Source organism: Pteropus medius, unplaced genomic scaffold (genome assembly GCF_902729225.1).
Source record: "Pteropus medius unplaced genomic scaffold, Ma_sr-lr_union100, whole genome shotgun sequence".
Classification (NCBI taxonomy): Eukaryota; Metazoa; Chordata; class Mammalia; order Chiroptera; family Pteropodidae; genus Pteropus; species Pteropus medius.
This window is the reverse complement of record NW_024344240.1, coordinates 7,998,164-8,015,389: the sequence shown is the minus strand read 5'-3', so window position 1 is coordinate 8,015,389 and position 17,226 is coordinate 7,998,164. Positions and strand designations below refer to the sequence as shown.

General features: G+C 36.0%; 1 protein-coding gene and 1 pseudogene across 2 annotated transcripts in view; one reads left to right on the top strand and one right to left on the bottom strand.

Moving 5' to 3' along the window:
- Nucleotides 1–17,226, top strand: part of RGS20 (regulator of G protein signaling 20) — a 55,657-nt gene that overhangs the window by 26,108 nt on the left and 12,323 nt on the right. The window contains exons 1-2 of one of the 2 annotated variants that reach the window (XM_039868936.1): nucleotides 10,499–10,733; nucleotides 11,023–11,171. In XM_039868936.1, the coding sequence (XP_039724870.1) occupies nucleotides 10,647–10,733; nucleotides 11,023–11,171 (236 nt within the window). In that variant the 5' untranslated portion in view covers nucleotides 10,499–10,646. Of the gene's footprint in view, nucleotides 1–10,498; nucleotides 10,734–11,022; nucleotides 11,172–17,226 lie in introns of those variants that run through there. The other variant, XM_039868937.1, reaches the window with a different exon arrangement.
- On the bottom strand, nucleotides 788–906 carry LOC120607609 (uncharacterized; annotated as a pseudogene).

Genomic DNA, 17,226 nt, shown 5'->3' with positions numbered 1-17,226 from the left:
ATTTCATTCTTTTGCATGTGGATATCCACTTATGTCAGCGCTATTTGTTGAAAAGACAAATGAACTGTTTTGGCCTCTTTGTCAAAAATTAGTTGACCATAAATATGAGTTTATTTCCACACTCACAATTGATCAGTTTTTATGTCAGTACCATACTGTCTTAATTGCTGTAGCTTTGTAATAAGGTTTGAAATCAGGAAGTGAAGGCCACCAACTGTGTGTTTCTTTTTCAAAACTTTTTTGACTATTCTGAGTCTCATTCATTTCCACATGAATTGTAAGTTCAGCTTGTCAATTTCTGCAAAAAATAAGTAGCTTATATTTCGACAGGGTTCACATCGAATCTACAGGCCAACTTAGAGAGTATGGGTATCTTAGGTATCTTAACGTTATTAAGTGTTCTATTTATGAACATGGTGGCCTTTTCACTTATTTAGATACTCCTTTCTTTTTTTCAATGCGTTTAGTAGTTTGCAGTAGTTTAGTAGTTTGCAAATATTACACTTCTTTTGTTAAATTTATTATTTCTAATTATTGTATTCTTTAAGAAGCTATTATAATAGGGATTTTCTTAATATCATTTCCAGAATGTTCATTGCTAGTGTATAGAAATACAATTGATTTTTGCATGTTGATCTTGTATCTTGCAGCCTTTGCTGAAGTTATTTATTACTTCTAATTGTTATTTTTTATTTATTTTTTATTTTTTAGGCGAGGCAACCCTTGGTTGATCTCACAGATTGTAAGGACCTTGTCATTTTATAATCTCTTATTTTTCTATTTTTCACACCTACGGCGCCTGGTATTTTTAGGTAGGGTCCCATCCAGGTACTAACCAGGCCTGACCCTGCTTAGCTTCCGAGATCAGACGAGATTGGGCTTGTTCAGGGTAGCAGGACCGTAGACTGCTTCTAATTGTTTTTAAATGAATCCTGGGAATTTCTTTATATATCACCATGTCATTTGTAAATAGAAATAGTTTTGCTCTTCCTTTCCAATTTGAATACCTTTTATTTCTTTTTTTCTTGCCTTATTACCCTGTTGGAACCTCCAATACAATGTACTGAATGAAGTACCAAGAGTAAACATTCTTTTCTTATTTCTAATCTTAGAGAAATACCATGTGTCTTTCATATTTAATAGAATGTTAGCTATAGCTGTCTTATAGATACCCTTGATAAGCTTAAGAAGCTTCCTTCTGTTTTTATTTTGTTGAGCAGTTTTATCATGAAATGTGTTAATGTTTTTGCTACTGAAATGATCATATATTTTTTGTCCTTTATTCTATTAATATGGTTATTACATTGTTTGACTTTTGTTATTAAATTAACCTTGTATTCTTGGAATAAATCTCATTTCATTTGGTCATGGTATATAATCTTTTTTATGTGTTGCTGGATTCTGTTTGCTAGTATTTTACGGAAGATTTTTGCAAGTGTATTCCTAAGGGCTGTTTAGGATGTCTCTGTCTGGTTTTAGTATCAGGGTAATACTGGCATCATAAAATGAGTTGCATAGTATTCTCTGGCATCATAAAATGAGTTGCATAGTATTCTCATTTTAGGAGAGAGCTTGTGAAGAATTGGTGTAAATTTTTTTAAATGTTTTGTAGAATTCACCAGTGAAGTCATTTTGGTCTGGCTTTTCTTTGTGGGTTCTTTTTTTTTTTTTATTACTAATTCAATCTCTACATTTTCTTTTTTTATATTAAATCACTTTGATCATTTGTGTCTTTCTAGGAATTTTTCCATTTCACCTTAGTTTTCTAATTTATTGGGATACAGTTATTCATAGTATTCCCTTATAATTATTTGTATTTCTGCAAGAGCAATAATATCTCCTCATTGATTCCTTGTTGTTTCATTTTCACATATTTTGAATTTCCCAGATATCTTTTTTTATTTCTAAATTCCATTGTGTTTGGAAAATAATATTAATCATTTTAAATCTATTGAAGTTCTTATGGCTTAGCATAAGGTCTAGTCTGGAGAATGTTTCATGTGTACTTGAGAAGAATGTGTATTCTGCTGATATAGAGTGGAGTGCTCTATAGATATCTAGTTATGTCTAGTTAGTTTATAGTATCCTCATGTCATCGATATCCTTATTGATCTTCTACTTAGTTGTTCTAGCCATTATTGAAAGTGAAGTATTGAATTCCACTATTATTATTGTTGAACTGTCTATTTTTCCCTTCAATTCTGTTCATTTTTGCTTCATGTATTTGGAGGCTTTGTTGTTATATATATTTATATTTATATTTATTATATTTTCCTAAGAGATTGAACCTCTTATCATTACAAATTGTCCCCTCTTCATCTCTAGTAATATTTTGTGTTTAAGTGCATTTTATTTGCTGTTAGCATAGCCACTCTGGCTCTCTTATGATTGCTGTTTGACAGATAGATCTTTTTTCCATCTTTTTACTTTCGATCTGTTTGTATTTTTTAATTTAAACTGTGTCTCCCATAGACAGCATATAGTCAAATTAGGTTATTATCCATTCTCACAGTTTCTACCTTTTGATTGTACTATCTAATCCACTCACATTTCATGTTATCATCGATAGGATTTGACTTAACCTCTGCATTTTGCTTTTTGTTTTCTATATATTTCATGACTAATTTGTTTCTCTTTTCCTTCTTTACTCACTTCCTTTGTCTTAAGGTGATATTTTCTAATGTAACATTTTAATTTCTTTAGTGATTTTTTCACTATATTTGTTGGAACTAATTTCTTAATGGCCTCTATAAGCTCTCAATATACATCTTAAAGTATCATAATCAACTTCAGATTTATACTCATTTAATTCCAGTAACATGTACTTTACTCTTATATAGCTCCCTTCCCTCCCTCCTCTATTATGCTATTATTACTGTACTATTAAGTATATATATGTTATCAATACAATAATACATTGTTGTTATTATTACTTTATATAATCCTATCTTTTAAAGAAGTCAAAAGAAATGAGAGCAGAATAATATTTGTAATTTCTTTTTATAAAAAAAATTAACCTTGTTATTTACCTTTTCTTGTTTTTTTCATTTTCCTGTGAAACTGTTACCTTTCGTTGTCATTTTATTACTCCTATACAGCTTCATTCCTTCCTTTTTTTATTATTATTGTCAAATATATTTTTATATGCTATAGGTGCAACAGAACTTTACAGATATTTTTTTGTGATTGCTTTTTAAAATCAGTTAATAAAAGAAAAACAAATATGTAATCATACTGTGTTTTATCATTACCTACATAATTACCTTTACTGGAGCATGTATGTGTGGTGTGTATGTGTGTGTGTGTGAGAATTACTATCTGCTGTCACTTCCTTTCAGCCTGAAGAACTTCCTTTATTATTTCTTATAAGACAGGCCTGTTTGCATTAAATTCTGTCAGTTTTTGTTTACCTGAGAATATCTTTACTTTGCCTTCATTTTTTAAAGCTAGCTTTGCTAGGTATGATTCTTTGTTGACATTTTTTATCTTTTAGTACTTTGAATATGTTATCCCACTGCATCCTGGTGTCTGTTGTTTATGACGAGAAGTCAGGTAGTAATCTTTTTATGATTTATTTGTTCACTATGAGTCATTTTTCTCTTGCTACTTTAAGATTTTCTTTTTATCTTTGGCTTTCAACATCTGACTATATAATGTGTCTGAGTGTGAATCTCTGAGTTTATCTTACTTGAAGTTGAACATTATGTGTTTTTCATCAAATTTGGGGAGTTCATTATGTCTTTAGATATTTTTTTCTGTCCCTATGCAGCACAGTATTAACGTAATAGGCCTGACACTGCTATTCATAGAATCTTTTCAGTCCTGTTGATAGTATTGGCCCTTGGCTGGTGACTGGAAAATTGATTGTCAGAGTATTTTCAGTTAACAGTTAATTGATAGCAGTAGTTCACAGTGCCTAGAGTGTTTGCATAAACAATCTGCTTTGTGCTGAATACCTGCTTTCTTTCTGGGCATCTGGAGTTTTGGTATGTGCTAGCCAGAAGGTGCCTACAGGAACAGCCCCACCCCCAACAAAAGTCTTGGGTGTTGTGTCTCTAAGAGCTTCCTGGACAGAAACATCACTACATGTTCATGTGTTTTTGTTTTTGTTGCTGGAGAGGAGTGTGCTCTGTGTGATTACTCACGAGAGGGAACAAGCGGAGAGAAGCCTTCACACGGATTTCTCCAGTCTCCACTTGTGTCCTTTTCCCTTGCTGATCCTGTTGAATGTAGGCTGGCTGTTTTTGTGCCTGTTGGTACCAACATCATGGAACTAACAACACCTGTAAATGCTTGCTCACTATAATCTCTAATGTTTTTGACAATGCCCTTAGGGATCAACTCTTCCATGATCCAATACAAATAAAGTTAGTCCCCTGTGGAGCTCATAGTCCTAAGGCCTGCCTCTCCCTCTAGAAAGAACACTGGCACCACTACACCCGAGCTGGGAGTGGTGATAGCAGCCTGCTTCTCTCAAAGTTCCACTTAGGCTCCATAAGCAAGCATGGGAGTGGCAGCCCAGGTCTCAGCTTGCACCTCCCAGTTAGAATCTTTGCTTTACCAGCAAGCTAGAGTTTACATCCTACAAATGAGGACAGGGTGGAGGAGGGAGAACCATCTTGGCCATGCTCAACTGGAATAGTGGTTCTGCAACTCAGAGCTAGAGAAGGATGAGAGATGCTGGTGGCCTGACCCTCTTGAGGTAAAGCCAGAGCCCTACAATGAAAACGAGGGGAGAGGACACCCATGTCTTCTTGGCTAGACCAGCCCAGGGTACATTTTCTAGCACACAAAACTGGGAATGGGAAAGATGGGGGCCAGGTCATGATCATGGCTCAAATTTTCTTGAATAAATGTTTCTCCATTTGCTACATTTAAGTTAATTAGATTATATGTAGGTCAATTTCCTGAGACTTTTTATAACTTTTTACTAAAAACTCCAGAAATTCTTATAACTTTTTATTTTAAAATCCAGAGTTTTTTTAGTATATATATTATATATATGTAATATACATAATATATACACGCACATGCCAGTTAAATGACTGTTTTGCTGGAGAGAGGGTCTGCATCCCTCACACAGCCATTCCGGAGGTTGTACCCCTTTTTGTCTCATTATCTCTAGTATCTCTACATGAAATTCTAAATTAATCCTTCAGTACTATTTTATGATTTCCTTGAAACTTCTACCTTGTTATTTCTCCTATGCACCTGTTCTTATTTCATTTCTGTTTTTCCCATTTCTTTGAGCATTTTGACATTTATTTTTCATCTTCTTCCATAAAATTAAATTCACATTCCAATGGACAATTTTAATGGCTATCTTTTCTTAGCCTTTTATTTCTTTGTGTGTTTTGGAACTTTGGTTTGCACATTCATTTTTTAAGGAATTGTTTCTTTATCTTTTTGGTTATTTTTCTGTCTTCCTTAGTTTTCAACTATCTCTGTCATGAAACACTGAGATTTCCTCCACTAGACATCTGAGCATCCTACCAAAAATCACATATTATAATGATAATTCAGCATTTCTGCCCCATATGGTACTGGGATTATGCCATATTTGATATCGGAGCCAGCAGTTCTGGCTCTCTCATGACCATGATGATGTCTGTACCCTCCTGGGTCCTGTGCCAAGGCCTCAGTGTCCTTAAGCCCCAGAAGAGGTCACAATAGTTGTTATTTCTTTTATAACTTCTTTCGTAAGGAAGAGAAGATTCCTCTCAGCTTTTAAAGGAGTGAATGCATCCCCGCCCCCATTTCACCTGGAGCGATTTTAGTTTCCTTTTCCTTCCAGACTAATGTTGCCTTTGTCTGTTTCTTGGACCTGGAGCCATTTGTTGACATTTCTATTTCCTTTCTGGTTTAAGGATATACTTATCTTGTTTTCTGGCATCCCCATATCTTTTTAGATTTTTCTTGTGTGTCATTTCTTTTGCTTGAAACAGAGGAAGAAATCAAAGTAGGAACTCATTGCTTCAGCTTGACCAAGACTTCTGGAATTTGAATTCACACGCTTCAGCCTTTAGTTTCTCTGTACCATTCATCATGATAGCTTTCTGGATGTCTCCCTCTAGAGAGTGATGGGTAGAATGGATCAACAAGACACCGGAGCCAGGAATAAAAATATATGAACAAGAGTTTGGAGAGGGTAATGGTAAAGGCCGTTGCCAGGTTCATAATGGGGCAAGAAAATGAATCATAAGCTAGATTCGATATAGGATAACAAAATAAGGAAGTTAAGACTAAACAAGATGTTTAAGGTCTGTGTCTACAGCAGGTAATGGTGGTAATACTAAGGAATACTTTGAGTAGCACTTTGCCTTGATAGACATCTTGTTGTCCAGAAGCACTCATGATCTACCTAGCAGTACTGCCCAGAAGGGAAATATTTCAAGAGCCAAAGTTTGTTAAAGAAAAAGTAACTCAGAGGATATATATAAATAGATCGGGATTTTGGCCACCTCTGGAGAAATTTGTTCTCTCAGATTTCCTTGCATTTAGAGTTAACATTTTCAGGGCCTTAAACTGTGCCCCGATGGTACGATCATGTTTCTAAGAGTTGCTAAATTGGTTTTAAATATATGTCCTTTAATGTTCTCAGTTCTCCTTCATTGGGATCTTGTCTATGATTCTGTATCCTTATGGAACAGGAACTCAGGTCTTAGGCCTTAAGACATAAGATTTTTTTAATGTAATACTTGATGTTTCATCATATTCCCAGTGTGTAATTTAGTAATGGCTATTTTCAGAATTTGGAAACTATAATAAAAATAAACAGCTATTAATGAAATCCAATCACCAAGTTTAAGTTTACCAGAAAATAATAAATAACTTTTTTGAGCTAATTATGGTTGGGTTAAATTTTTTCTAACCAGTTACTGCTTTTGATTTCAAATTACTAAAAAATTGTAATCAGGATTAAGAGTTTGCCTTCTTTTTACCTGAACTTTGAAAGAATTTTCTTAAATACTGGGTTCCTGAGAATTTGGAAAAGCCATGTTTGAGTAAGATTATCTCTTGGTTAAGATCTGAATATTTAATAAACTGCCAATTTGTATTCTTGCCATTTCCTCAGGCTGCTTTTAAAATGCCATAAATTATAGAATAAGTCATCTGAGATTGCTGACATTGGTTTTATATTTGTCTCACTTCTGAGCCTCAGGATCCTCAAGCAAAGGCAGCCAGTTATTGGGAGATCATGCATGTGACATGCTTGAGTCATCCCGATATACACTGAAATTATGTCCAACAGTCTATGCCAGACATGCACCAAAAGAGAAATAGAATAGCAGTATCAAAGAAGTGCTGATTCCATGCTATTTAGAAAGAACAAATGGAAATGAAAATGTGTACAGAGTTCTCCCACAGACATGATGAAGACAGGAAGAGATACATGAAGCTAGTTTAGCTAATCAGATTATATATCAGTCTGAAAGGACTAACTGAATTAACATATATTCCACAGGCATATTTTTAAAATCTTATAAATCGGTAGCATTCATTTAATAAAAGTTGTTAGGATTCATATTAATTAGCTATTACATTAAAAATTAATTCTCTACATTATTTAATGACTAAATATGCAACTTTCCCATAAGCAGCTACTTGTTTGTCTTTTAAGCGAGCATTTAATTTAAAGCATCTCATTCTGACAGTTGTAAGATGACTAATAATAAGTTCCAGTAAATTTGAAAATTAGATGAAATGGATGGGGCTTTTTTCCAGGAAATGCAAAATACCATAGTGACTCAAAGAAAAGAAGAAACTATGAAAAGAGCAGAAGTCCAAGAAGAAACTGGAAACTAGAAACATGTTACAATTGTATAGTGCAGTGAATTTTAATATAGTCTCAGAAACATGCATCTCATTTTATCTGATAAAAGACTTTCATGTTCAAAAAAAGACAGTGTCTTATATATATACGGTCTTTTCAGCAACCATCAAAAAGGTGTAAGTCCAACAATAAGTGCGGGAATAAGCAAATTATGGTACATCTATGCAGTGGAGTACTGCTCAGAAATAAAAAGGAATGTATGATTGATATACTCATCAGTCTCAGAATAATCATGCTCAGTGAAGGAATCCAGACAAAAAAGAGTATATGTTGTTTGATTCCATGTTGTACAAAATTCTTAAAAATGCAAATTAATATATAGCGGGAGAAAGCAGATCAGTGATTGTCTAGGGCAGGCAGGAGCAGGAGGGAAGGGCAAGAGGAGGGATTCTCGGGGTTTGAAGAACCTTTTGAGGGTGATGATGTGGTCTTGATTTTGGTGGTGATTTCACAGGTACATACATGTCGGAATTTATCAAATTGTGCCCTTTAAACGTGAGGTTTATTGTATGTCTGTTAGACTTCAATAAAGCTGTTTTCGAAAATATATAAGAGCAAACTCTGATGGAATTTGCCTTTGATTTCTGAGGGCATAATTGTCATGAGTAACCTTATGGTGTTCACTAAAAGTTTGCTCACGAAATCATTAGGATTCTTCCAGTTATTTACGAAGAAATATGTGTGTACAAACAAATAAAAGATGTTAACTAATAAGATAGGCTGGCACAACTTATTTTATACTCTGTAAGTAAAAGAAGAGAGCTTGCTTAACTTGGTAAAGTTACCGTCTTTCCAGATGCCTCCAACACACATCACACTTGCAGGTAAAGGTTGTCAATTTTAGCCTTAAAGTCATGAAGAACACAAAGGTGCCTAATAGTATTGCTACTGTATGTATATATGTCCAATATAGAGTAAAAGTGTTTACACCTTGGAAAGATACAAGAGAGTGAACAGAAAGACTTAGAACTAGAAAAAGAATTCAATAGAGAGGACAGATATACTGTCCTTAGCTTCCCTATACTCCAAAATAACTAGAAACATGGCTGAGGGTTGGGGGAAAATATTTACAACAGCAACAGAAAATTGATCTGTAAAATATCCAGAAATAAGTCTATCATAAATATGTAAAATCTGTTTGAGAAAAACTCTTAAACTATCTATACGTAAGAGAAGATTTAAATGAAAAGATATTCCATGTACTAATTGGGAAGACCCAATTTTGCAAAGATATTAAAATTGCAGTCCCTTGAAATCCATTGACATTATAATGTCACAATCCTTCTTTTGAGAAGCAATTGGGATTTTTTTTTTTTTTTAACTAAGGCAAGTTGCATCAGTATCTCCTAGAAAACAACAATTACCTGTAGTATCTTTTGCTCAAAGCATCTTTGGAGATTGTGTGGCTTGTCCTTGCCCCTCAGCGTTCTGAATAAAGTGAAACCATGTCAGTCTATGTCTCCACTGAAATGCTACAGATATGGTGAAAAGGTGATGCCCAGAAGAGCCCAGTGCTTCTCTCCCAGGGACACTAAAGGAGGTCTGTCTTGCAGTGGTACCCATAAAACGTGGCTGAGTTGGGCCAATGTCTCTGCCACCATTTTTGGCGAAGTGAGCCACACCAGTTCCAGGACAGGAAAACACTTTGACAGGTCTCTCTTGCTGTCCTGAAACTTACATCTCAATAAAATTTTTAAAAGGGCAAATTTAGAGGAGTCACCCCTTATTTGGCAGGTACTAAAACAGATGACATTTCTCATAAATAAATCTATAAGTTTAGTGTGTCCTAATAAAAAATCCCAATATGATATCTTTGGACCCCGGCAAGCTGATTCCAAAATTCAACTGGAAGACAAAACAGATAAGAACAGCCAAAACCAATTTTTTTTTTTTTAATTCATGAAGAGAACACTACCTACTTAATATAAAAATATCTAATAAAACTATAATAACTAAAGCAAAATACAATAGCATATAAAAATTGGTGATAGTAGGAAGAGATAAACCTAATATTGGATAGAATAACAAATATAGAATTTAATTCCACAGTTCTATTTGAGGTTCTTTAATGTAGCTTTTATTTATTTTTTGCTTTTACTCCACTGACAATTCAATGATAATATCAAAAGTAAAAATGGACTCAGCAATTTCTTGTTTCTTATATTACTTTTATGTTTCTCTATTTCAATCAGTTTTGTAGTCTTCAAAAGAAGGAGAGAGGTTGAAAGGCATAGACCTTATTTCCAGTGGCTCGATCTCTACTGAGGTAGGCCAGGGTGACTATCCCTACGGATGGCAGGACAGGCCTGAGCAGGCCACAGGCCACAGTTCTGCCTCTCTCCTTGAGAATAACTGAGCAGTCGTATGTATCAGGCAGGCTCTAAGTGCTCTGCACATACCCAAGTAGGGCACCTTCTTCAAGGTTTCGCGGTAGTAAAGATCTGAATCTGTCAGTGAGGCTTCAGAACCAGGCGGCCTCCCAGTACCTCCATCCTCCCTCTTCTTTAAAAAAAATTAAAATATAGTTGCAATACCGTATTATATTCGTTTCAGGTATACAACATAGTGACTTGACATTTATATAACTTATGAAGTGATCACCATAAGTCTAGTACCCATCTGTCACCATGCAGTTATTACAATATTGTCAACTATATTCCCTATGCTGTACAGTCACACCCCTGTGACTATTTTATAACTGTAAGTGGAGCCGTCCCTGCTGTCTTTGCTCTTCTGACGTTTCCTTGTACTGCTTTGTTAGTGTGCCTGACATTTTTGGTGTGGCCTCCTCCCGTATCCGTGCTCCGGCCCCATGGGCAGCCTAATTCATCTGTTCCCTGTTGGTTCAGCCCAAAGGGAACCCTGGAGCTGGGAAATGCCCCTACTGCAAGTCTCCAGTGTAAGTGTTGTCGGTGTTTGTTTTCTTTACTTGACTGTGAGCGCCTTAGGGCAGGGGCCTTTCAATTGACATTTTATTACAATTTATCACAGTGTTTGGCAGACGCTAGACATTGAATATATGTTTGACAAATTAATGGATTCTAAGCACCAAATTTTACCAGAATTAGCAGAAATGACCTGGGTATAGTCACATGACATCTCCTCAGTGATTCAGACAGCTAACTCTCTGGGCTTATGTGGTGCTAAGTCTGCCCCTACCCCAACCCCTTTTACTTTTGTTGTTGCAGCTGATGGGATCAGAACGGATGGAGATGCGGAAGCGGCAGATGTCGGCAGCTCAGGAGCCAGCAGACCCCCTTCCAGGCCAGCAAGGGGTGGGCAACCGAGGATCCAATGCATGTTGCTTCTGCTGGTGCTGCTGTTGTAGCTGTTCTTGGTGAGGTTTGAGGCTTTCTTATTAATGTGCTCCTGATTGGTAAATGGTGCCCCTGAATTGTGCCAATTTATGATTGACTCAAGTGTTTTTTAAACAACTCCCATATACCTGTAGGTTTTGTGAGGGACAACGACAACAACAACAAAAAAACAAAAGGCTACATCCGAGCCCTTGAGGGACCTATATTCAAATCCCTGAAATCAGGCTGACATATGTCAAACAACTAAAAAAACAATAGAAGGCAGTTGATGACTGAATATTACTACTTGGGCAGAAACGGTTGTCTAGATGTTTAGAAAGGAGTGAACTCAAAGCACTCTAGTTGGGCATAAAGGCTTTGTCGGGGAGTTAGAATTTAAGATGGCTTTTAAAAGTTAGCATTGTGAAGTAGAAAGAGCCTGGATTTTATCCTCTGCTGCTTTGCTTTATTAATTTGTTTTTTGTTTTTTAAGAAAGGGAAATGTCAAAATATATGCTTAACGGGGAGAAAAAAATTTTAAATTTAGGCTAACTTACTGGTAGAGGAAATACATAATCACTGCTTTAAAAAAGAGGTATGCAGCTTGAACATAAAGCATCATTGACCATTTGAGTCACAGTTAAAAGTCTGGAGAAATGTATGTAATTCACACCTAGAAATCATGGGAACATTAAGTTGTGTTTCTGAAATTGTGCTCTGAAAAGTGCTTAGTGCCAGCCAAATGTGTGCATAACTTTAGGCTATTAAATTCTTGAAAATTTATGTAGGCTTGACTACAAGTTAGACCAAGACCTCACTATCCAGTGAAGAAGGATTTTGTAACTGATCCAGAACAGAGACACAATTGGGCTGTGGGAGCGGAGGTTGAAAATGAAATGTCCGGGAAAGTTTGGTCTGCTCCCACTTGACTTGGGCTCGTGTTAATTTCCAAGAAGTCCCAGTCTGGGGAATGGGATCCAGCAATACAATACTCCAAGGACTAAAAGAATCATGATGCTGGGTGATGTGTCCACTTGGGACAGAACCCACACAGTAAGTGGGAATGTGGGAGAGTCAGGGCTGACAAGAGGTAAGCGGTCTGGCATTCAAGGTGAGACTTCAGCTCCAAGTAGGAATTTAGAAGACTAGGTTAGAAACTGGAGCAGAGGCACATGTTGACACACCCTACACACATGGGTGTCCAGGACCCACCCTAGGCCAGGAGCCTATACACCAGTTATGAAGAGACTAGGCCCCTCTCTACTATTTCACCCTGCTAATCAGTCTCAGTGATATGATTAGAGATGATTGTCTGAGAGCTGTGCAAAGATATCCTGGTGCAGGTGAGACTGCCAGCTGGCATTTACTCTGTCCCCTCTTCCTTCTCTACTGTCTTAGAAAGGCAGAAGAGTCTGAGATGGTGGCCTGAACAATGTATGGCATAAGGTGGTGGTAGGTCTTAGAACAGCACATGTCACGTGTATATGAGAGACAATAGCAATATCTTCGAAGTCCTAGAGAAAAGTAACTGTAAATTTAGTCAAACTATAATTCAAGAGTATGGATAAAATTTGACATTTTCGGACATACAAGGGCCAAGAAAGTTAACTACCTACCTTTAGACCCTCCCTAAAAGAACTAAGAAAGAATGTACTTCAGGAAAAAATAAGTGAACCCAGAAGGTAGTTATGGGAAATAAATAACGATGATGGACATAAGAGGGAAAAAATATAGCTATAAAACTTGGTAATTATTTTTGTGTTAAAAAGTATAAAGCCAAAGCTGTAAACATATAATCTCATGTTAATGATAGATAAAGCAATAACTTCAGACTTTCGTTGAAAAAAAAATTACAAGAACATTCTCTTTCAAAATTAATGGTATTATTCATGATTAGTCAGAAATACAGTATATAGTTTCCACATCAATGGAAGACAACAAAAGAAATATAGAAAATTTTGTCAGCATATGACAAAAGTGGCTTTAGCAAAAGAGAGAATGAACTATTCTATAAATAGCAAGGTATTTGGTATTAGGGTGACCAGCTCATCCCAGTTGCCCAGGACTATCTTGGCTTTAGCACCAGTGTTCATAAGAATTACAGCAAAATCTATAAAAGAAGAAGAATCATAAATCTAGCTACATTAAAATGTAAAAATGTAAAAATGTATTCAATAAGAGATATAAAACATATTGCACACAAAGGCTGTACATGAATATTCATAGCCGCATGATTCACATCAGCCAAAAAGTGGAAACAACCTAAATGTCCATCAACTGATGAATGAAACAAAATGTGGTACCATCCAATTATGGAACAGTAATCAGCCATAAAAGACAGGAAGTACTGAAACTGCTGAAACGTGGATGAACCTTGAAAACATTGTAAGTGCAAGAAGCCAGACACAAAAAGACTGCATATTTTATGTTTCAATTTTTATGAAATGTCCAGAATAGGTAAACTCATAGAAGGTAGATTAGTGGTTGCCTGGGGATGAGGGAAATGGGAGTGAGTGTGAATGCATAGTTTTTTTTTTGGAGTGATGAAATGTTCTAAAATCATAGTGATGTTTGCACAACTATATAACTATACCAAAAACCTTTGATTTGTACCATTTAAATTATGAGTTGTATGGTGTGTGAATTGTATCTTAATAAAGCTGTTTTTAAAATGTGTTTAACAAAAGATATAAGAAATAAAATGAACAGATAAAACATACTGAGAGAAGATACAAAGCATTTTACAATTCAAATCTAGAATATATCAAGAACTTCAGGAGATTAATAAGAAAATAATGACCAAAAGAAAAGTTAGATAATCCACTTCTACTAACAAGGATCAGATATATGAAAGTTTAATACATACCTTTCTAAATATTGTGCCATGCCCTAGAAAAACCTCTCGCACACATGCAAAAGGAGACAAGTGAGAGAGGATTCACTGCAGCATTAATCTGATTCAGGAAAAATTGAAAATGTCTCCAAAGTTCAGGAACAAAGGAATAGATAAATAAGTCATGGTATAATTATACAACGCGATAATACCACACAGCATTTAAATTCATGTGCTAGAGGGAAGAAAAATTCTAAAGCAATGCATATTGTATAATAACATTTTTACGAAATTTGAAAATCTCTTTGTATATTTACATATTTATACATATGTAGAGAGAGTAATTAACTATAAATGATAATGATAAACAACAAATTAAAGATGATGGTTATCTCTGAGTTAGAGGGGAAATGGAATGGGAAAAAATATATAGCCAGAGATTTATCCATGCTGAGATTTATCTATGTTGATAATACATAGTAGAGTCAATTTTTAAGAAAGGTAGATGGCCACGCATTTTCTAAGTCCTTGTATTATCTTTCTCAGAATTCTGCTTCATAGCCTTCTCATATTTCATTTTATAAAAGAAGTCAGGCAGGTTCTTGATCTCTTGACAAACTTTTTTTTCCTTTCTAGAAGATTGAATAATTTTTTTCCTTTTTAAAACTCAAAAATTTACCAAAATATATCTAACTTGGGTCTTCTTTTACTGAATAATTCTTAAACATGGTGAGAAACGATTTGGGCTTCTATCAACATTTTCTTGTTCTACTGTAACAATAATAATTTAACTTGGATTTAAAATATTGACACAAAATATATTATTCATTTTTTCAAGAACATATTGTCTCCTTAAACATTCCTACTTTTTAAAAAATGAGACATGGAAAAAATGTCAAAGCTTAAATAATTGCATTATTTGGTTCATAGTATAACTTCCAGTTCTCCTAGGAATCTTGTGTCAAGCTCATCCTTCTTTCTTTCTTTGCTTTTTCATACCCACCATGTAGTAATGTTTTGCTTAACAAAAGAAGCCAAGGAAGCCAGTGTTAACGCTCCTGCATAGAGAATACCATCCAGGTGTCTCTCAAGTTTGTTTTTGTTTTAAGAAACCATTATTTACTGAAACTTCTTATACCTGGCATCATGAAAGCAACAACACAGAAGAATTGCTGCATTTCTAAAGACTTTTCATTTAAGGAAAAATAGAGCTACATAGTAGCTCTAGTAAGATAAAGCAAACTAGTAAGATACAGTAGCAATAGTAAGAAAAGCAAACTCATAATCAATGACAAAAATCCATTTTGATATTAAAGGGAAACTAAAAGCATTCTTGCTGAAATCAAGAACAAAGCAAGGATGGGGGAGAAAAAAATGGCATAGATGATAGAGGCTCTGTTCATCCCTCTGGAGACCAAATCAAAGTTATGACAGAAACAAGGAGTAGCAGCAAAGAAAAATCACCTAGGATCTAGATGAACAAGCCAAACGACTACAGAGAAATCCAAGAAAGCACCCTGCAACGGCAGAAGGTAGGACAGGGCGAGGACCTGGGGCGGCCTGGTCCTGAGCAGCTGAGTGATACGGAGGCTGCAGCAGCAGAAGACACATCTTAAAGGGACTTCGTCCAGGAGCAGATTTACATGGTGACATATCTGCTCGCTCTAGCACCAGTGCCGATTTGGCTGCGCACAGGAGGCACCAGAGACTTACAGGAAGACATTGTCAGAGTGAGGGCTGTGGAGAGACTCTCTTGATACAGAAGTGCTGGTGGTATCCATTGTTCCCTATTGAGCCTTGCCTCTCCCAGTGCACCGGACACAGCTCTGCCATAGCTTTGATCTAATCAAACTGGATAACAAGGGTTGCCCCGCCCAGAGGATTCCCTGAAACCCTGCCTCTCCCAACTTGAGGCCCCACCCAAGTACATCCAGGTATATCCTCAGTGAGGCAGGTGCTCCTTGCTGAGACTCACATTGGTGGAGGCAGCTGGCCTCGGTTTCTGGTGTGGCCTTTTGAGGCAACTATAAGCACAGCATCTGTGGATTGCTTGCTGAACTTAATAGGTGGACCCGGAGGGGTAGAGGCTTGAGCTAAGTTTGGCCTGCAGCTGAACCCCTCTCAGAACTGTGCCACAGGACACCTACTTCACAAATCCACACTAATAAGACCAGGAGACTTAGGAGCTTTGCTTACTACATAGAAACAGACACACAAAGGCAGCCAAAATGGGAAGACAAAGAAGCAGAAACCATATGACAGAACAGAAATCTAAATATAATAGAGTCAAGTAATCTAACAGATGCAGAGTTCAAAACACTGGTTATAAAGATGCTCAAAGAACTTTGGAAGCTTAGAGAACTCCAACAAAGAGAGAAAAATAGAAATGTAAATTATAAAAGGAAACCAGTCTGATATGAAGAACACAGTATCTGAGATGAGAAGTATATTAAATGGAATAAACAAAGTGAATAAAGAAGAGGATCACATGCCCTATCTAGAGAATGGGAAAGCAAATCAGGACACTCAATCAGAATAGCAAGAAAAAAGATGCCAAGACTATAGAAATAATTTAAGGAGGATATGGGACGCTATTAAGGCTCCAAATATTCGTTTGATCAGCATAACTGATGAAAATCAAGAGGTTGAACAGCTGTTTGAAGAAATAATGATGGAAAACTTCCCTAACCCGGTGAAGGAAATGGACATAAAACCCCAGAAAGCTCAGAGAATCCCCAGAAAGAGGAACCGAAAGAGGCCCACACCAAGACACATCATAATTAAAATGCCAAAGCTTAAATACAAAGAGAGAATCTTAAAAGCAGCAAGAGAAAAACAGATAGTTACCTATAAGGGAACACCCATAAGACTGGCAGTTGATTTCTCAAAAGAAACTATACATGACAGAAGGGCTTGGCAAAAAAAATATTCGACATGATGAAGATCCAGGATCTACAACCAAAAATACTTTATTTAGCAAAGCTATCATTTAGAGTTGAAGGACAGATAAAGAGCTTCCCAGACAAAAATAAGCTAAAGGAATTTATCACTACCAAGCCAGTATTCCAGGAAATGTTGGAGGGACTTCGTTAAGAATAAAAAACATGTATCAAAAACAGGAATAAAGAATGGTAACGACTACATTCCTATCAATAAGTACCTTAAATGGAAAAGAATTAAGTGCTCCGACCAAAAATTAGAGTGACTGAAAGGATGAGAAAACAAGATCCCTATATATGAAAAGGAAGGGAATGGAAAAAGAT